The sequence below is a fragment of the Phyllobates terribilis genome, unplaced genomic scaffold, assembly GCF_046119375.1.
Source record: "Phyllobates terribilis strain yellow unplaced genomic scaffold, ASM4611937v1 Scaffold_9__5_contigs__length_417890890, whole genome shotgun sequence".
NCBI classification, from domain to species: domain Eukaryota; kingdom Metazoa; phylum Chordata; class Amphibia; order Anura; family Dendrobatidae; genus Phyllobates; species Phyllobates terribilis.
Window position 1 is genome coordinate 133,133,500 of NW_027362769.1, and position 15,307 is coordinate 133,148,806.

At 50.2% G+C, this 15,307-nt stretch overlaps 1 protein-coding gene across 1 annotated transcript in view; it reads left to right on the forward strand.

Annotated features, from left to right (window-relative positions):
• The first annotated feature begins 7,332 nt into the window (after positions 1-7,332).
• Positions 7,333-15,307, forward strand: part of SLC38A11 (solute carrier family 38 member 11) — a 54,532-nt gene continuing 46,557 nt past the window's right edge. The window contains exon 1 of the mRNA XM_073645680.1: positions 7,333-7,407. Within this exon, the coding sequence (XP_073501781.1) occupies positions 7,347-7,407 (61 nt within the window). The 5' untranslated portion in view covers positions 7,333-7,346. The remainder of the gene's footprint in view (positions 7,408-15,307) is intronic.

A 15,307-nucleotide genomic window follows, 5' to 3' on the forward strand; every position in this document is an offset into this window, starting at 1 on the left:
TTGCCTCTGGGTTCCCTGACCCTATGCGTGGTCTGCCTTCCGGGTGGATTTAGTGGGTGGCCGTGGCAGATGCTGCCCACGGCCTCCGGTCTCTGGCTGAGGTATGCTGTAGCCCCCACCAGTTTGGGATCCGGTACCCTGTTGCCAACTCTTCACCCTGTGATTGTATTTGGGTTCTCAGAGTTCCTTCTTTCTCCCCCTCTGGGTCTTTCGTTCTCTCCTCTCTCACTCTGGGCCTGGGGCTGCTCTGCTCCTCTGCTTTCTTCCACTGCTCTGCAAAGTCTTCACTACAACAGGCTGACTTCTCACAGACTGACCCTGATCTTAGATGGTGCCCACCTTAAATACTCCCTCTATGTGTGAGCTCAGGTGACCAGCACCCAATGAGCTCCTAGCACTACCCAGACTGCTCCCCCTATCTGCCCCTACACTACTGGGATGGTCCACCCCCCTCCCACTCCAGCCAAGGACAGACTCGATCGTACCTGCACATTTCTAAGTGGGAGTACCGTTGGTCTGCCCTCCGGAAATGGGATGTGTGTAGTGCATGCAGCTAACTGAGCTCAGTTCCACACTCCATCCTTACCCGGGAGTGGAATATCACACCTCTGGGTTGAGGTGCAATACCCCTGTAGCAGCCGAATCCTCAGGGTGCTACATTCCCCCCTGGTAAATCACAGCACGTCCTCGGGCTGTAAGATATAAAACATCCAAAACATACATTTTTTCATAAACATAAACATATAAAACATATAAAACACCATATATATCAGCATAAACTTTTCATATAAACTTTTCATAAAAACATTCTTGTCTTCTGGTTCCTCCGGTCACTGTGCAACTTGTGACCGGGTAAAGTGCGACAGTCTCTCTTGGAATCAAACAGTTTCCTATAAAACCGGAAGGGGGCGCTTTAGGAAGCGCAACTATATACAAGGGGATATGGCCGCTCTCAGTCCTCGGCCAGGTATTAGGGAGGATTGACCGCTCTCAGTCCTCGGTCAGTGGGAATAGGGACACACGGGTTAACAGTTCAGTTCTCTGGTCCCAACGGGGACTATATTAGCAGCAACGGTTCACTGTGCCCCGACGGGCAACTATATACAGTCTCTATACTACCGTACTCAACGACGGCGTCCTCCTGCTCTTTCTTTGTGATTGGTTCCAGGTTCTGGTTCAGACCCGTCCGGGTCCTCTTGCTCCTCCTCACACCGCAGCTCCTCCTCCGTCAGGCGATGCACATGGAGAGTGTAGGGTCCTTTGGCACACTTGTGCCGGGTGAAGGTGACCTCGTCCCCTAAATACAGGTCACGTCCTCTGTGTCCCTCCGGTAGGTGGGACTCAACGTCTCTCCTGGTCACGAAGACGTCGCCTGGGGTGCGGTGATCCCTGATGAAACCCCACCCATGCTGCAGATTAAATTTTATCACAGTCCCGATGGTACGGGGACCATGCGCTGCACGGGGGTCTCTCCTGGTCCGGCTCTTCTGCTCCGCGCTCCTGACTTGGGCTTGCTGTTCCCAGACCCGCCTCTCTCTCCGCTCCCTCTCAAAGACCTCGAGCTGCTGGCGGCAGCACTCTGCACGCTCCGCTGCGGCTGCCCGAGTCTCCTGAGTGAACCCCATGAGGTCTTCTCCGGTGGGGTCCCACTCAAACTGGGTCTCTTCTAGCGGGGGCGAGATCCTCTTTATGGGCTTTGGAGCCGGGATCAGGGGTTCGTCTAGGGGTCTCTCTTTCCGGAGTCGGGGATGGTGAAACTCCGGTGGCCATATGAAGGGCTGCCCATCCGGGCACGTATGTTGGGCGAACAGGTCTTCACCCAGGTGCGGCACTCTTGATGTTACGGGCGCTGTGGTGGTAGCGGCGCCCGGGTTGACCAGGCCTTGCGACCAGGCCTGGGGCACCTTGAAAGTAAAGGGCACCGTAAGAACGGCGGCGCCCTGTGTTACTTGGCCCTGCGACCAGGCCGGTGGCTCCGCGGAGGTAGGGGGCGCTGTTGGTATTGCGGCGCCCGGGGGTACTAGGCCTTGCGACCAGGCCGATGGTACTTCCTGCTTGGCCACGCTCGAGGTCGAGGCGTGTGACGTCACAGGGGTCGCGGCTTCCGTTTGAGGCCTAGTCTGCGGCGGTGACGTTGCAGCGACGGGCACGGCAGGGGGTACTTCGGGCTCTGCGACGGGGAGCTGGGGCAGGCACGCGGTTTCCCGGCTCGGGGTAGTGACATCCCCTTTACCTGCCTCCATTCGTTCGGCTCCCTTCTCGGCGCCGTCTCCGGCCTTCAGTCCTCCTGCGCCATCCTCAGAGGCGGTCTGTCTCCTCGTCTCGGGTGGCGTGCTCCGCTGACGGGTTCTTGTCTGCTGGGCCATCTCACGGCTCCATTCTGCTAACGTCTCTCGCTGCACCCGGGCCATCCTCCGTGCGAGGCCCTCCAGCGCAGTCTGTGCACACTCCCGATCTCGGGGGAGCTGTGCCAAGACCTCCACTAAGCCTAGTGGGGTCGTTGCTTCTAGCAGGCTCCTGACCAACGGGTCGGTGCTGCTCTGCTCTCCTCCCGCTGTCTCCAGCCGGCCTTCTGGAATGGCGACCGGCAACAGGCTCCTGACCACTGGGTCGGTGCTGCCTGGAGTGGCGGCCCGCATCAGGCTCCTGACCGCTGGGTCGGTGCTGCCTGGCTCTTCCTCCATCTCCGGGTAGGCCCTCTCTGGACTCTCTTCCAGACGTCTTGTCTCCGAGTGCGCTCTCTCCAGACTGCTCCAGGCGACACCCATCTTTGTTCTCTTCTTCTGTCTCCGCCCACATCGAGGGTGGTCCCGGGGCAACTTTGTGATTGTCAGTTCCAGGGGCAGTTCTCTTACGCTGATGGACACTTCCAGCATCACAGTCTCTGTTGGTGGGGGCGGTTTCCGCTTTTGGCGCCATTCTTCGACCTGGCCCACGATGGGAGGTGGCCTCTTGCCACCCTCTGGCACGCCCATAATGGCGTCCGCTCTTCCAAGGCGGGAAATCTTCGGAAATGGCGGGAATCGTCTCCCAGTGGCGGGAAACTCCATGGATGGCGGGAAAAAGCTGCAAATGGCGGACAACCGGCGGGAAACGACCTGTGATGGGGCCCGATGGCGGGGACCCTCCGGAACCGGCAGGAGACTTCTTTTTAAGGTAACGGTGAACTTCTCTTCAGGCACGCAGTACCCGGTGGTTGTGGGCACGTAATCCTGCCGACTACGCCAAAGTTGACGCGCCCCCTGGGCCAGTGTTGTTTGGGGATACCCGGAGCCGGATCAGATGGGGGTTGTAGTCTCCGAGTGGCTGTGACCCGGTCCGTGCCCAGGGTGTCAAGCTCAGTGTGTGGCAGTCCTTACTGATGTTACTAAAGTTCTTTATGTCGACTACGCCACCCGTTGAATTGCGGTCACTACGGCCGCCGCTGCAGCAGGGTCCGCTGAGGCTGATGGTGTTTGTGCAGCTTAGGTAGTATAACCCCCAACGGGAGGGGTATAGCCTCAGGGGGTCAGGTGCAGAGGATGGTGGTTGTGGAGGTGCAGTGAAGATGGTAATGAGAGTCAGAGTCGGGTTGTGCAGTTCAGGGTTCTTTACTTACTGCTGTTCTTGTACCGGTCACTCCGGCCTTGAGTGACCACCCGAGCCGCGCTGCGTCCACCAGGTCCTGGACTCGGCCAACCCCCAAGTAGTTCTGGAGCGTGGTTCTGAGCTCCCTTTCTGTCCTGTCCTCGTCTCTGGCCTTCCCCACCAGGGATCCACCTAAGTCCGGCTCCCTCGGGCCTCTTGTTGGCGAACCCTTGCCTCTGGGTTCCCTGACCCTATGCGTGGTCTGCCTTCCGGGTGGATTTAGTGGGTGGCCGTGGCAGATGCTGCCCACGGCCTCCGGTCTCTGGCTGAGGTATGCTGTAGCCCCACCAGTTTGGGATCCGGTACCCTGTTGCCAACTCTTCACCCTGTGATTGTATTTGGGTTCTCAGAGTTCCTTCTTTCTCCCCCTCTGGGTCTTTCGTTCTCTCCTCTCTCACTCTGGGCCTGGGGCTGCTCTGCTCCTCTGCTTTCTTCCACTGCTCTGCAAAGTCTTCACTACAACAGGCTGACTTCTCACAGACTGACCCTGATCTTAGATGGTGCCCACCTTAAATACTCCCTCTATGTGTGAGCTCAGGTGACCAGCACCCAATGAGCTCCTAGCACTACCCAGACTGCTCCCCCTATCTGCCCCTACACTACTGGGATGGTCCACCCCCCTCCCACTCCAGCCAAGGACAGACTCGATCGTACCTGCACATTTCTAAGTGGGAGTACCGTTGGTCTGCCCTCCGGAAATGGGATGTGTGTAGTGCATGCAGCTAACTGAGCTCAGTTCCACACTCCATCCTTACCCGGGAGTGGAATATCACACCTCTGGGTTGAGGTGCAATACCCCTGTAGCAGCCGAATCCTCAGGGTGCTACATGTCCACCTACTGTTCAGCACAATAACAGTGCTCCTCTTACTGCCCCCCACATAATAATGCCCACCTCTGCGCCCCTTACATAATAATAAGGCCTCCTTTGTGCACTTTAGATGGCAGAATTACACCCTAGAAAATATTAGTGCCTTCTGTGAGTGCCCTCAAAAGTAATAACGCCCCATTGTGTGCCCCTTTTATGGTTACAATACCCTGAGTGTCCCTATAATGTAATAACAACTCTTAAGTGTCCACTTAACATTTAATATTGCCCCCTGAGTGCTCCTATGAAGTAATAATGTCCCCTGAGTGTCCCATTAGCCATTAATAATGGCCTGAGCAGTGGTTCAACAAAAGTATAAATCTCCCAAGAATCGGAAATACATAGTAATAATGACCCTTGAGTTCCAGCCCATACAGTAATAATTACCCCAGGGTCATCCCTGCTTATAGTAAAAATGTCCCCTGAGAACCTCAACATACAGTAATAACATCCTGTGGGTCGCCCCACATACAGTAATAGTGTCCTGAGCCCCCCCCTATATACAGGATAATGTCCCCTGAATCCCCCACATCTGCTAATAATTCCCTGTGAATCGCCCACATATACTAATATTGACTCCTGAATTTCCCCACAAAGAGTAATAATGTGCCAAAAAATTAAAAAAAAAAAAAAAACCTATCCTCCAGATCCTGGAGAGTCTACAGGCATAGTCAGCGTCCCAGACCCAAACGTTGGATCTCTCTCTCTTTCTTTCCCTTTCTGTCTCTTCCTCTCCCTCTTTCTCTCTCTCTCTTACTCTCTTTCTCTGTTTATCGCTCTCTCTGTTTTTCTCTCTCTTTTTCTCTCGCTCTCTCACTTTTTCTCTTTCCCTTTTTCTCTCGCTCTCTCACTTTTTCTCTTTCTCTCTTTTTCTCTTTCTGCCTTTTTCCCTTTCTCTCTTTCTTTCTCTCCCTCTCTCTTTCCCTCTCTGCCTTTCTTTCTCTTTTTCTCTTTCTCTCTCTTTTTCTCTGTCTCTTTCTTCTCCCTCTCTCTCCCTCCCTCTGTCTTTCCCTCGCTGTCTCTTTTTTTCATTCTCTTTTTCTCTCTCTTTTTCTCTCTTTCTCTCTCTCTTTCTCCCTCTCTCTTTTTTTCCTTTCTCTCTTTCTCTTTCTTTCTCCCTCTCTCTCCCTCCCTCTGTCTTTCCCTCTCTGTCTCTCTCTCTCTCTCTTTTTCTCTTTATCTCTTTCTTTCTCCCTCTCTCTCCCTCTTTCGCTCTCTCATCTCTGTACTTCCGAGAGAAGTCCGTGTTCAGAGTTTTCAACCGGACATTGAATGTCCGGTGAGAACCCTGAACTTTTAAGTTTGGTTTTGCTCATCTCTAGTCCCTACTAAACACTATTTTAGGGTTTCTCCTCCTCAAAGTGATACCAACCACCACCACCCAAATACAAGTGTAGCATAGCTGAGTTTGAAATTGATTGCAATGGAAAATCCTGACTATGAGATATAACGGCACATCATGCAAAATTACAAACTCTGCCCCGATGCAGTGACGTGCCCAGCTCTGCTATTCCTCCTCATTTTTATTGTTATCTTGTGAATAAAGCCTCATTGCTGGCAGCAGCAGGACATGTTTTATGACGTTAAGTAGCCACTAATGTCTTTAAGTTCCCATGTCTGTTTATTAAGTTACATGTTATCAATAATCTGAGCCCGGTAATATTTTCCTCCTGGATTCTGTGACCATCAATCATCCTTCTTATTGGACATCAACCTTTTAGTCATTGCCTTTGAGGCTCCGTATATAGGATGGTTCAGTCCCCTGTTGTCTGTACCTCTATTCCTACTCAAATGATGATAAACCAGAGTGAAACAGGACAAGATGCTGAAAACAGAGAAAAATGACGGGGAAAAGGAAGCGTCAAGAATGAAGAACGCGCAGATGTCACCAAACAGCTGGCTGGAACAGGTACGGACGATGATGATAACTACTACAATGAGGTTATTATATTGTTATTACACTTTTTCCCATCATTTTCTGCTGCAGGTTGATGTAGACGATGGACAGTTACTGATTGAGGAGGACGAGAAGGATACAAAGTTTTCTAGTAATGTCTTGTGGGCAGGGTTCAATTTAATCAATGCCATACTGGGAACAGGAATGATCGGTAAGATCATCTACTACCGCATGAATTATACTTATAGAATAATATACATGCACCTGGAGATCCAGTTATTCTCATGCATTGGTTCAATACAAGCCATGTTTTTAAGTAAAACTCTAAGGCAGCAGGGGATTAGCAGAATGACACCATGATAGATAAAAGGCCCCTGAGCTCCAATGCAGAATTTGTCCCAGATCTTCTCAATAGTAAATGTAATTTATTATTCTGGGCCCTATTAGGGGATAGTAGCTCCAAGAGGACCTTTAAGAAACCTGATTTTTGAGAAACTGGATATTTACACCCCACATAAAATGTATTGGGTATATATATATATATATATATATATATATATATATAATATATATATATATATATATATATATATATATTGGTGATATCCATTAGCAAAGTCATCAAGTCATCTGCATATTTAGTGAATTATAGATGCAAATATTGATTTACCCTTCCAATCGAGAAGGATAAAAGGGGGACATTTATCATTGCGTTCTGGTTCAAATTCGGGTACAGTTCTGGTACCCGAACCAGACTTTGGAATAAAGTTCAGGTGGGGTACCAGAACCTGAACTTCCTTGGGTCCGCTCATCCCTGTTCTATACAAGACGTGGAACAAATACATTTACTGTATGTTTCACATGTTTTTAGTATGTCAAAATTCTACAGGAACATGTAACATTTGTCACATTAGTCTCTCTATCTGCATTTTATATTACTAGGTTTGCCTTATTCTATGAAACTGGCTGGATTGCCATTGGGAATTTTACTTTTGCTTGCAGTGGCCTTTGTTACAGGTAAGTAAAAATGTCATTTATTTCTTATCTAAAAAATGAATAATGTTTTTTGCTCGCAGTAGAGGAAATTTATATTGACAGTTCTAGTCTGACTTTTTTAGTTAATCTCTTAGTATTTCCTGACATGTCTGTTTTCATAAATATTTATGTTCACAATAAAATAAAAATTCAAAGCTATCTTTTCTTAGAACTCCGCAAGATTGCTGTTGTATTTGAGTCTTTCTTTCCTACCAATCAGTAGGAGGAATGTGAGCGGAGGTGGTGAATGCCTATAGATTGAGAAGTCCGTTGTTGTGTCTGCTGCTTCATATCCCCACTATAGTCAAGGCCAAAACTTTTGAGACTGACACAAATTTAAGTTTTCACAAAGACTAGTCTTTCAATGTTTTTCGATTTGTTAGCCAGATGTTTCTATGGTTACAACTATCAGAATTTCATACGTTTTTTAAACTTTTACTGACAAATACATCAAGTTAATATAAAGTCTCAATATTTACAGTGTCGATTCTTTAATTTTCAAGATTTTTGCAATTTGCTTTGGCAGCTGGATAGCTTCTGGGCCAAATCTTAACCGATGGCATCCCATTCTTAGCCAATCAGGGCTTGGAGGTAATCACATTTTTTTTTGTTTATCCGCCCGCTTTTTGAGATTGACCAGGGGTTCTTGATGGGATTGAGATCTGGGGAATTTTCTGTCCATGGACCCAAAATTTCAATGTGTTGTTTCCCAAGCCACTTAGTTATCGCTTTTACCTTGTGATGTAGTCTCCATCATGCTGAAGGGAAATTTATCAGAGAAAATAACTTTACCCCAGTCACTTTCCTGCCAAGTTATTTTCTCTAATGAAGCTCACTCACAATTTTTCCTAAGATCACTGCCATGAATAAAGAGTGGGATCTAAAAATCCTTCAAGAGCAACTTATCCCAACAATCCAGGAGCAATTTGGTGACGAACAACGCTTTTTCCATCATGATGGAGACCATGTCACAAGTCAAAAGTGATAACTAAGTGGCTCGGAGATAAAAAAATAAAAACAAACATTGAAATCTTGGGTCAATGGCTAAAAAAGTCCCCAGATCTCAATCCCATTGAGAACCTGTGGTCAATCCTCAAAAATTGGGAGGACAAACAAAAACACAGAAATTCTGATAAACTCCAATAACGGATTAAACAAGAATATATAGTCATCAGACTGGATTTTGCCCAGAAACTGATATCCAGCTGCCAGGGCGAAGGGCAGAAGTCTGGAAAAAATAAGGGTCAACGTTGTAAATATAGAGACTTTGCATAAACTTGATGTATTTGTAAATAAAGGCTTAAAAACTTATGAGATGTTTATAATTGTACTTTAGTAACCATAGAAATGTAGCACCCTGAGGATTCGGCTGCTACAGGGGTATTGCACCTCAACCCAGAGGTGTGATATTCCACTCCCGGGTAAGGATGGAGTGTGGAACTGAGCTCAGTTAGCTGCATGCACTACACACATCCCATTTCCGAGGAGCAGACCAACGGTACTCCCACTTAGAAATGTGCAGGTACGACAGAGTCTGTTCCTGGCTGGAGTGGGAGGGGGGTGGAACATCCTAGTAGTGTAGGGGCAGATAGGGGGAGCAGCCTGGGTAAAGATAGGAGCTCATTGGGTGCTGGTCACCTGAGCTCACATATAGAGGGAGTATTTAAGGTGGGCACCATCTTAGATCAGGGTCAGTCAGTAAGTCTTTTGCAGAGCAGTGGAGGAAAGCAGAGGAGCAGAGCAGCCCCAGAGCCAAGAGTGAGAGAGGAGTTTGAAAGACCCAGAGGGGGAGAAAGAAGGAACTCTGAGAGCCCAAATTAAATCAAAGGGTGAAGAGTTGGCAACAGGGTACCGGATCCCAAGCTGGCAGAGGCTACAGCACACCTTAGCCAGGAACCGGAGGCCGTGGGCAGAATCTGCCACGGCCACCCACTATATCCACCCGGAAGGCAGACCACGCATAGGGTCAGGGAACCCAGAGACAAGGGTTCGCCAACAAGAGGCCCGAGGGAGCCGGACATAGGTGGATCCCTGGTGGGGAAGGCCAGAGACGAGGACAGGACAGAAAGGGAGCTCAGAACCACGCTCCAGAACTACTTGGGGGTTGGCCGAGTCCAGGACCTGGTGGACGCAGCGCGGCTCGGGTGGTCACTCAAGGCCGGAGTGACCGGTACAAGAACAGCAGTAAGTAAAGAACCCTGAACTGCACAACCCGACTCTGACTCTCATTACCATCTTCCCTGCACTTCCACAACCACCATCCTCTGCACCTGACCCCCTGAGGCTATACCCCTCCCGTTGGGGGTTATACTACCTAAGCTGCACAAACACCATCAGCCTCAGCGGACCCTGCTGCAGCGGCGGCCGTAGTGACCGCAATTCAACGGGTGGCGTAGTCGACATAAAGAACTTTAGTAACATCAGTAAGGACTGCCACACACTGAGCTTGACACCCTGGGCACGGACCGGGTCACAGCCACTCGGAGACTACAACCCCCATCTGATCCGGCTCCGGGTATCCCTAACAACACTGGCCCAGGGGGTGCGTCAACTTTGGCGTAGTCGGCAGGATTACGAGCCCGCAACAACCGGGTACTGCGTGCCTGAAGAAAAGTTCACCGTTACCTTAAAAAGAAGTCTCCTGCCGATTCCGGAGGGTCCCCGCCATCGGGCCCCATCACAGGTCGTTTCCCGCCGGTTGTCCGCCATTTGCAGCTTTTTCCCGCCATCCGTGGAGTTTCCCGCCACTGGGAGACGATTCCCGCCATTTCCGAAGATTTCCCGCCTTGGGGGAGCGGACGCCATTATGGGCGTGCCAGAGGGTGGCAAGAGGCCACCTCCCATCGTGGGCCAGGTCGAAGAATGGCGCCAAAAGCGGAAACCGCGCCCACCAACAGAGACTGTGATGCTGGAAGTGTCCATCAGCGTAAGAGAACTGCCCCTGGAACTGACAATCACAAAGTTGCCCCGGGACCACCCTCGATGTGGGCGGAGACAGAAGAAGAGAACAAAGATGGGTGTCGCCTGGAGCAGTCTGGAGAGAGCGCACCCGGAGACGAGACGTCTGGAAGAGAGTCCAGAGAGAGCCTACCCGGAGATGGAGGGAGAGCCAGGCAGCACCGACCCAGTGGTCAGGAGCCTGATGCGGGCCGCCACTCCAGGCAGCACCGACCCAGTGGTCAGGAGCCTGTTGCAGGTCGCCACTCCAGAAGGCCTGCTGGAGATCCTAGCACAGCTCCCCCGAGACCGGGAGTGTGCACAGACCGCGCTGGAGGGCCTCGCACGGAGGTTGGCCCGGGTGCAACGAGAGACGTTGGCGGAGTGGAGCCGAGAGATGGCCCAGCAGACCGAGACTCGTCAGCGGAGCACGCCACCCGAGACGAGGAGACAGACCGCCTCTGAGGATGGCGCAGGAGGACTGAAGGCCGGAGACGGCGCCGAGAAGGGAGCCGAACGAATGGAGGCAGGTAAAGGGGACGTCACTACCCCGAGCCGGGAAACCGCGTGCCTGCCCCAGCTCCCCGTCGCAGAGCCCGAAGTACCCCCTGCCGTGCCCGTCGCTGCAACGTCACCGCCGCAGACTAGGCCTCAAACGGAAGCCGCGACCCCTGTGACGTCACACGCCTCGACCCCGAGCGTGGCCAAGCAGGAAGTACCATCGGCCTGGTCGCAAGGCCTAGTACCCCCGGGCGCCGCAATACCAACAGCGCCCCCTACCTCCGCGGAGCCCCCGGCCTGGTCGCAGGGCCAAGTAACACAGGGCGCCGCTGTTCTTACGGTGCCCTTTACTTTCAAGGTGCCCCAGGCCTGGTCGCAAGGCCTGGTTAACCCGGGCGCCGCTACCACCACGGCGCCCATAACACCTACAGTATCGCACCTGGGTGAGGACCTGTTCGCCCAGCATACGTGCCCGGATGGGCAGCCCTTCATATGGCCACCGGAGTTTCACCATCCCCGACTCCGGAAAGAGAGACCCCTAGACGAACCCCTGATTCCGGCTCCAAAGCCCATAAAGAGGATCTCGCCCCCGCTAGAAGAGACCCAGTTTGAGTGGGATCCCACCGGAGAAGACCTCATGGGGTTCACTCAGGAGACTCGGGCAGCCGCAGCGGAGCGTGCAGAGTGCTGCCGCCAGCAGCTCGAGGTCTTTGAGAGGGAGCGGAGAGAGAGGCGGGTCCGGGAACAACAAGCCCAAATAAGGAGCGCGGAGCAGAAGAGCCGGACCAGGAGAGACCCCCGTGCAGCGCATGGTCCCCGTACCATCGGGACTGTGATAAAGTTCAATCTGCAGCATGGGTGGGGTTTCATCAGGGATCACCGCACCCCAGGCGACGTCTTCGTGACCAGGAGAGACGTTGAGTCCCACCTACCGGAGGGACACAGAGGTCGTGACCTGTATTTAGGGGACGAGGTCACCTTCACCCGGCACAAGTGTGCCAAAGGACCCTACGCCCTCCATGTGCATCGCCTGACGGAGGAGGAGCTGCGGTGTGAGGAGGAGCAAGAGGACCCGGACGGGTCTGAAACTGAAACTGTCCACAAAGAAAGAGCAGGAGGACGCCGTCGTTGAGTACGGTAGTGAAGAGACTGTATAAAGTTACCCGTTAGGGTATATGCCATGCTGCTAATTTAGATGTGGTCCCCGTTGGGACAAGTGTGAACTGTTCCAGTGTGTCCCATTTCCCCACTGACCGAGGACTGAGAGCGGTCATCCCTTTCCTAATACCTGGCCGAGGACTGAGAGCGGCCATATCCCCTTGTATATAGTTGCGCTTCCTAAAGCGCCCCCTACCGGTTTTATAGGGAACTGTTTTATTCCAAGAGAGACTGTCGCACTTTACCCGGTCACAAGTTGCACCGTGACCGGAGGTACCAGAGACAAGAATGTTTTTATGAAAAGTTTATATGAAAAGTTTATGCTGCTGATAATGTTTATATGTTTTATATGTTTATGTTTATGAAAAAAATTGTATGTTTTGGTGTTTTTTATATCTTACAGCCCGAGGACGTGCTGTGATTTACCAGGGGGGAATGTAGCACCCTGAGGATTCGGCTGCTACAGGGGTATTGCACCTCAACCCAGAGGTGTGATATTCCACTCCCGGGTAAGGATGGAGTGTGGAACTGAGCTCAGTTAGCTGCATGCACTACACACATCCCATTTCCGAGGAGCAGACCAACGGTACTCCCACTTAGAAATGTGCAGGTACGACAGAGTCTGTTCCTGGCTGGAGTGGGAGGGGGGTGGAACATCCTAGTAGTGTAGGGGCAGATAGGGGGAGCAGCCTGGGTAAAGTTAGGAGCTCATTGGGTGCTGGTCACCTGAGCTCACACATAGAGGGAGTATTTAAGGTGGGCACCATCTTAGATCAGGGTCAGTCAGTAAGTCTTTTGCAGAGCAGTGGAGGAAAGCAGAGGAGCAGAGCAGCCCCAGAGCCAAGAGTGAGAGAGGAGTTTGAAAGACCCAGAGGGGGAGAAAGAAGGAACTCTGAGAGCCCAAATTAAATCAAAGGGTGAAGAGTTGGCAACAGGGTACCGGATCCCAAGCTGGCAGAGGCTACAGCACACCTTAGCCAGGAACCGGAGGCCGTGGGCAGAATCTGCCACGGCCACCCACTATATCCACCCGGAAGGCAGACCACGCATAGGGTCAGGGAACCCAGAGACAAGGGTTCGCCAACAAGAGGCCCGAGGGAGCCGGACATAGGTGGATCCCTGGTGGGGAAGGCCAGAGACGAGGACAGGACAGAAAGGGAGCTCAGAACCACGCTCCAGAACTACTTGGGGGTTGGCCGAGTCCAGGACCTGGTGGACGCAGCGCGGCTCGGGTGGTCACTCAAGGCCGGAGTGACCGGTACAAGAACAGCAGTAAGTAAAGAACCCTGAACTGCACAACCCGACTCTGACTCTCATTACCATCTTCCCTGCACTTCCACAACCACCATCCTCTGCACCTGACCCCCTGAGGCTATACCCCTCCCGTTGGGGGTTATACTACCTAAGCTGCACAAACACCATCAGCCTCAGCGGACCCTGCTGCAGCGGCGGCCGTAGTGACCGCAATTCAACGGGTGGCGTAGTCGACATAAAGAACTTTAGTAACATCAGTAAGGACTGCCACACACTGAGCTTGACACCCTGGGCACGGACCGGGTCACAGCCACTCGGAGACTACAACCCCCATCTGATCCGGCTCCGGGTATCCCTAACAACACTGGCCCAGGGGGTGCGTCAGAAACATCTGACTAAAACACCTAAAAACACTGAAGCAGCAAAAGTTGTGAAAAACAAAATTTGTGTCAGTCTCAAAACTTTTGGCCACGACTGTAGTGGCGCTGCTGAAAAATTGAACACTTGCTGCTTGGCTCCCTCACAAGTTACAGCTGATAGTTGGGAGTCCCGCACCTCATTTTTGTTTAACTCTTGAATAATCTGTCCGCACAACAATATAAAAGCAATGAGTAATGAATACATAAAAACACTGAGCATGCTCTGGTGAGAAGCCTTCTGATTGTCATGCTGTCATTTCCCCCATTTTAGAATATATAGATAGATAGTGCCTGCTGCTTATCTCAGAGCGGAGTTTTGCTCTCGGGCGATCTCGCTCTACAGTGTACTGCACAAACATCTCTCAGAGAAATTATCTTGCTATAAATGAGTTAGAGGGACAGATCCCGACCTTCTTTCCATTTGTAGACCCTCAGGGTAACAGACAGAGGAGACGAGGGGACTGGAACAAAAAATGTTACTCTGTTGAAAGGGTTTTAATTAATGGCTGTTAAGTCTCAAGTTAAAGAGCAAATAAATAATGTCAAAACAAGTAGTCTGCTAAAAAAATGGCAAAAAAGCAACATATGTCAAAAAAAAAATTAGCAACGTGTCAGGAAGAAAATGTGACAAAAAGCTAGAAAGAAAGCATGGCAAATAGTGACAAAGTAAAAAAGAGAAATGTGGCAGACGAAAACATGGCAAAAAGTGGCAAGTATATAAAATAGTATTGTGCCAAGAAGAAAACATGGCAAAAGTAAAAAATATAAAAAATTGTAATGTGCCAGAAAGAAAACATGGCAAAAGTGAAAAATATAAAAAATTGTAATGTGCCAGGAAGAAAACAGCAAAAAGTGACAAATGTAGAAAATAACAATGTGCCAGAAAGAAAACAGCATAAAGTGACAAATGTAGAAAGTAGCAATATACCAGGAAAATAACCATGACAAAAAGTGACAAATATAAAAAGTTGTAATGTGCCAGGAAGAAAACATAGCAAAAAGTTACAAATATCAAAAATTATAATGTGCCAGAAAGAAAACATACCAAAAAGTGACAAATGTAAAAAAAAAATAATGTGGCAAGAAAAACACATGGTAAAAGGTTACAAATGGAAAAAATATTACCCTGCACCCAAGAAACCAAACAGTGGGCACAGCAATAACACATAAGGGTGCCACTCATCTGTGCAAAAGGTTAATATATAAAAAAGAAGGAAATAGCTGCACAGATGAAAATAGTGCACAACCATACAAAGGCAATGATTTGTAAAATGTGGAAAGAATCTGGCACTCTTGATATTGCAAGAAAATGTGCTTTTCTCCTGGGCATCGCATCCCTTTAATGTACAGCGCTGTTTCACCTATATAACACAGTGTTCATAGTGCAATCCGTCTGAAGAAGGTCTTGTTGACCAAAACGTCATTTTGACTTTCTGGATTGCGGTTCTCATTAAAATCATATTTTCTTGCAATATCAAGAGTACTGGATTCTTTCCTTATTTGATTCATGGAGTGACATTCTATCTGGGCACCATATTTTTATACAGAGTGACGTATACTCCAGATAAAGATTTGTAAAATGTATTAAATAATAAATCGACACAGACAAACAA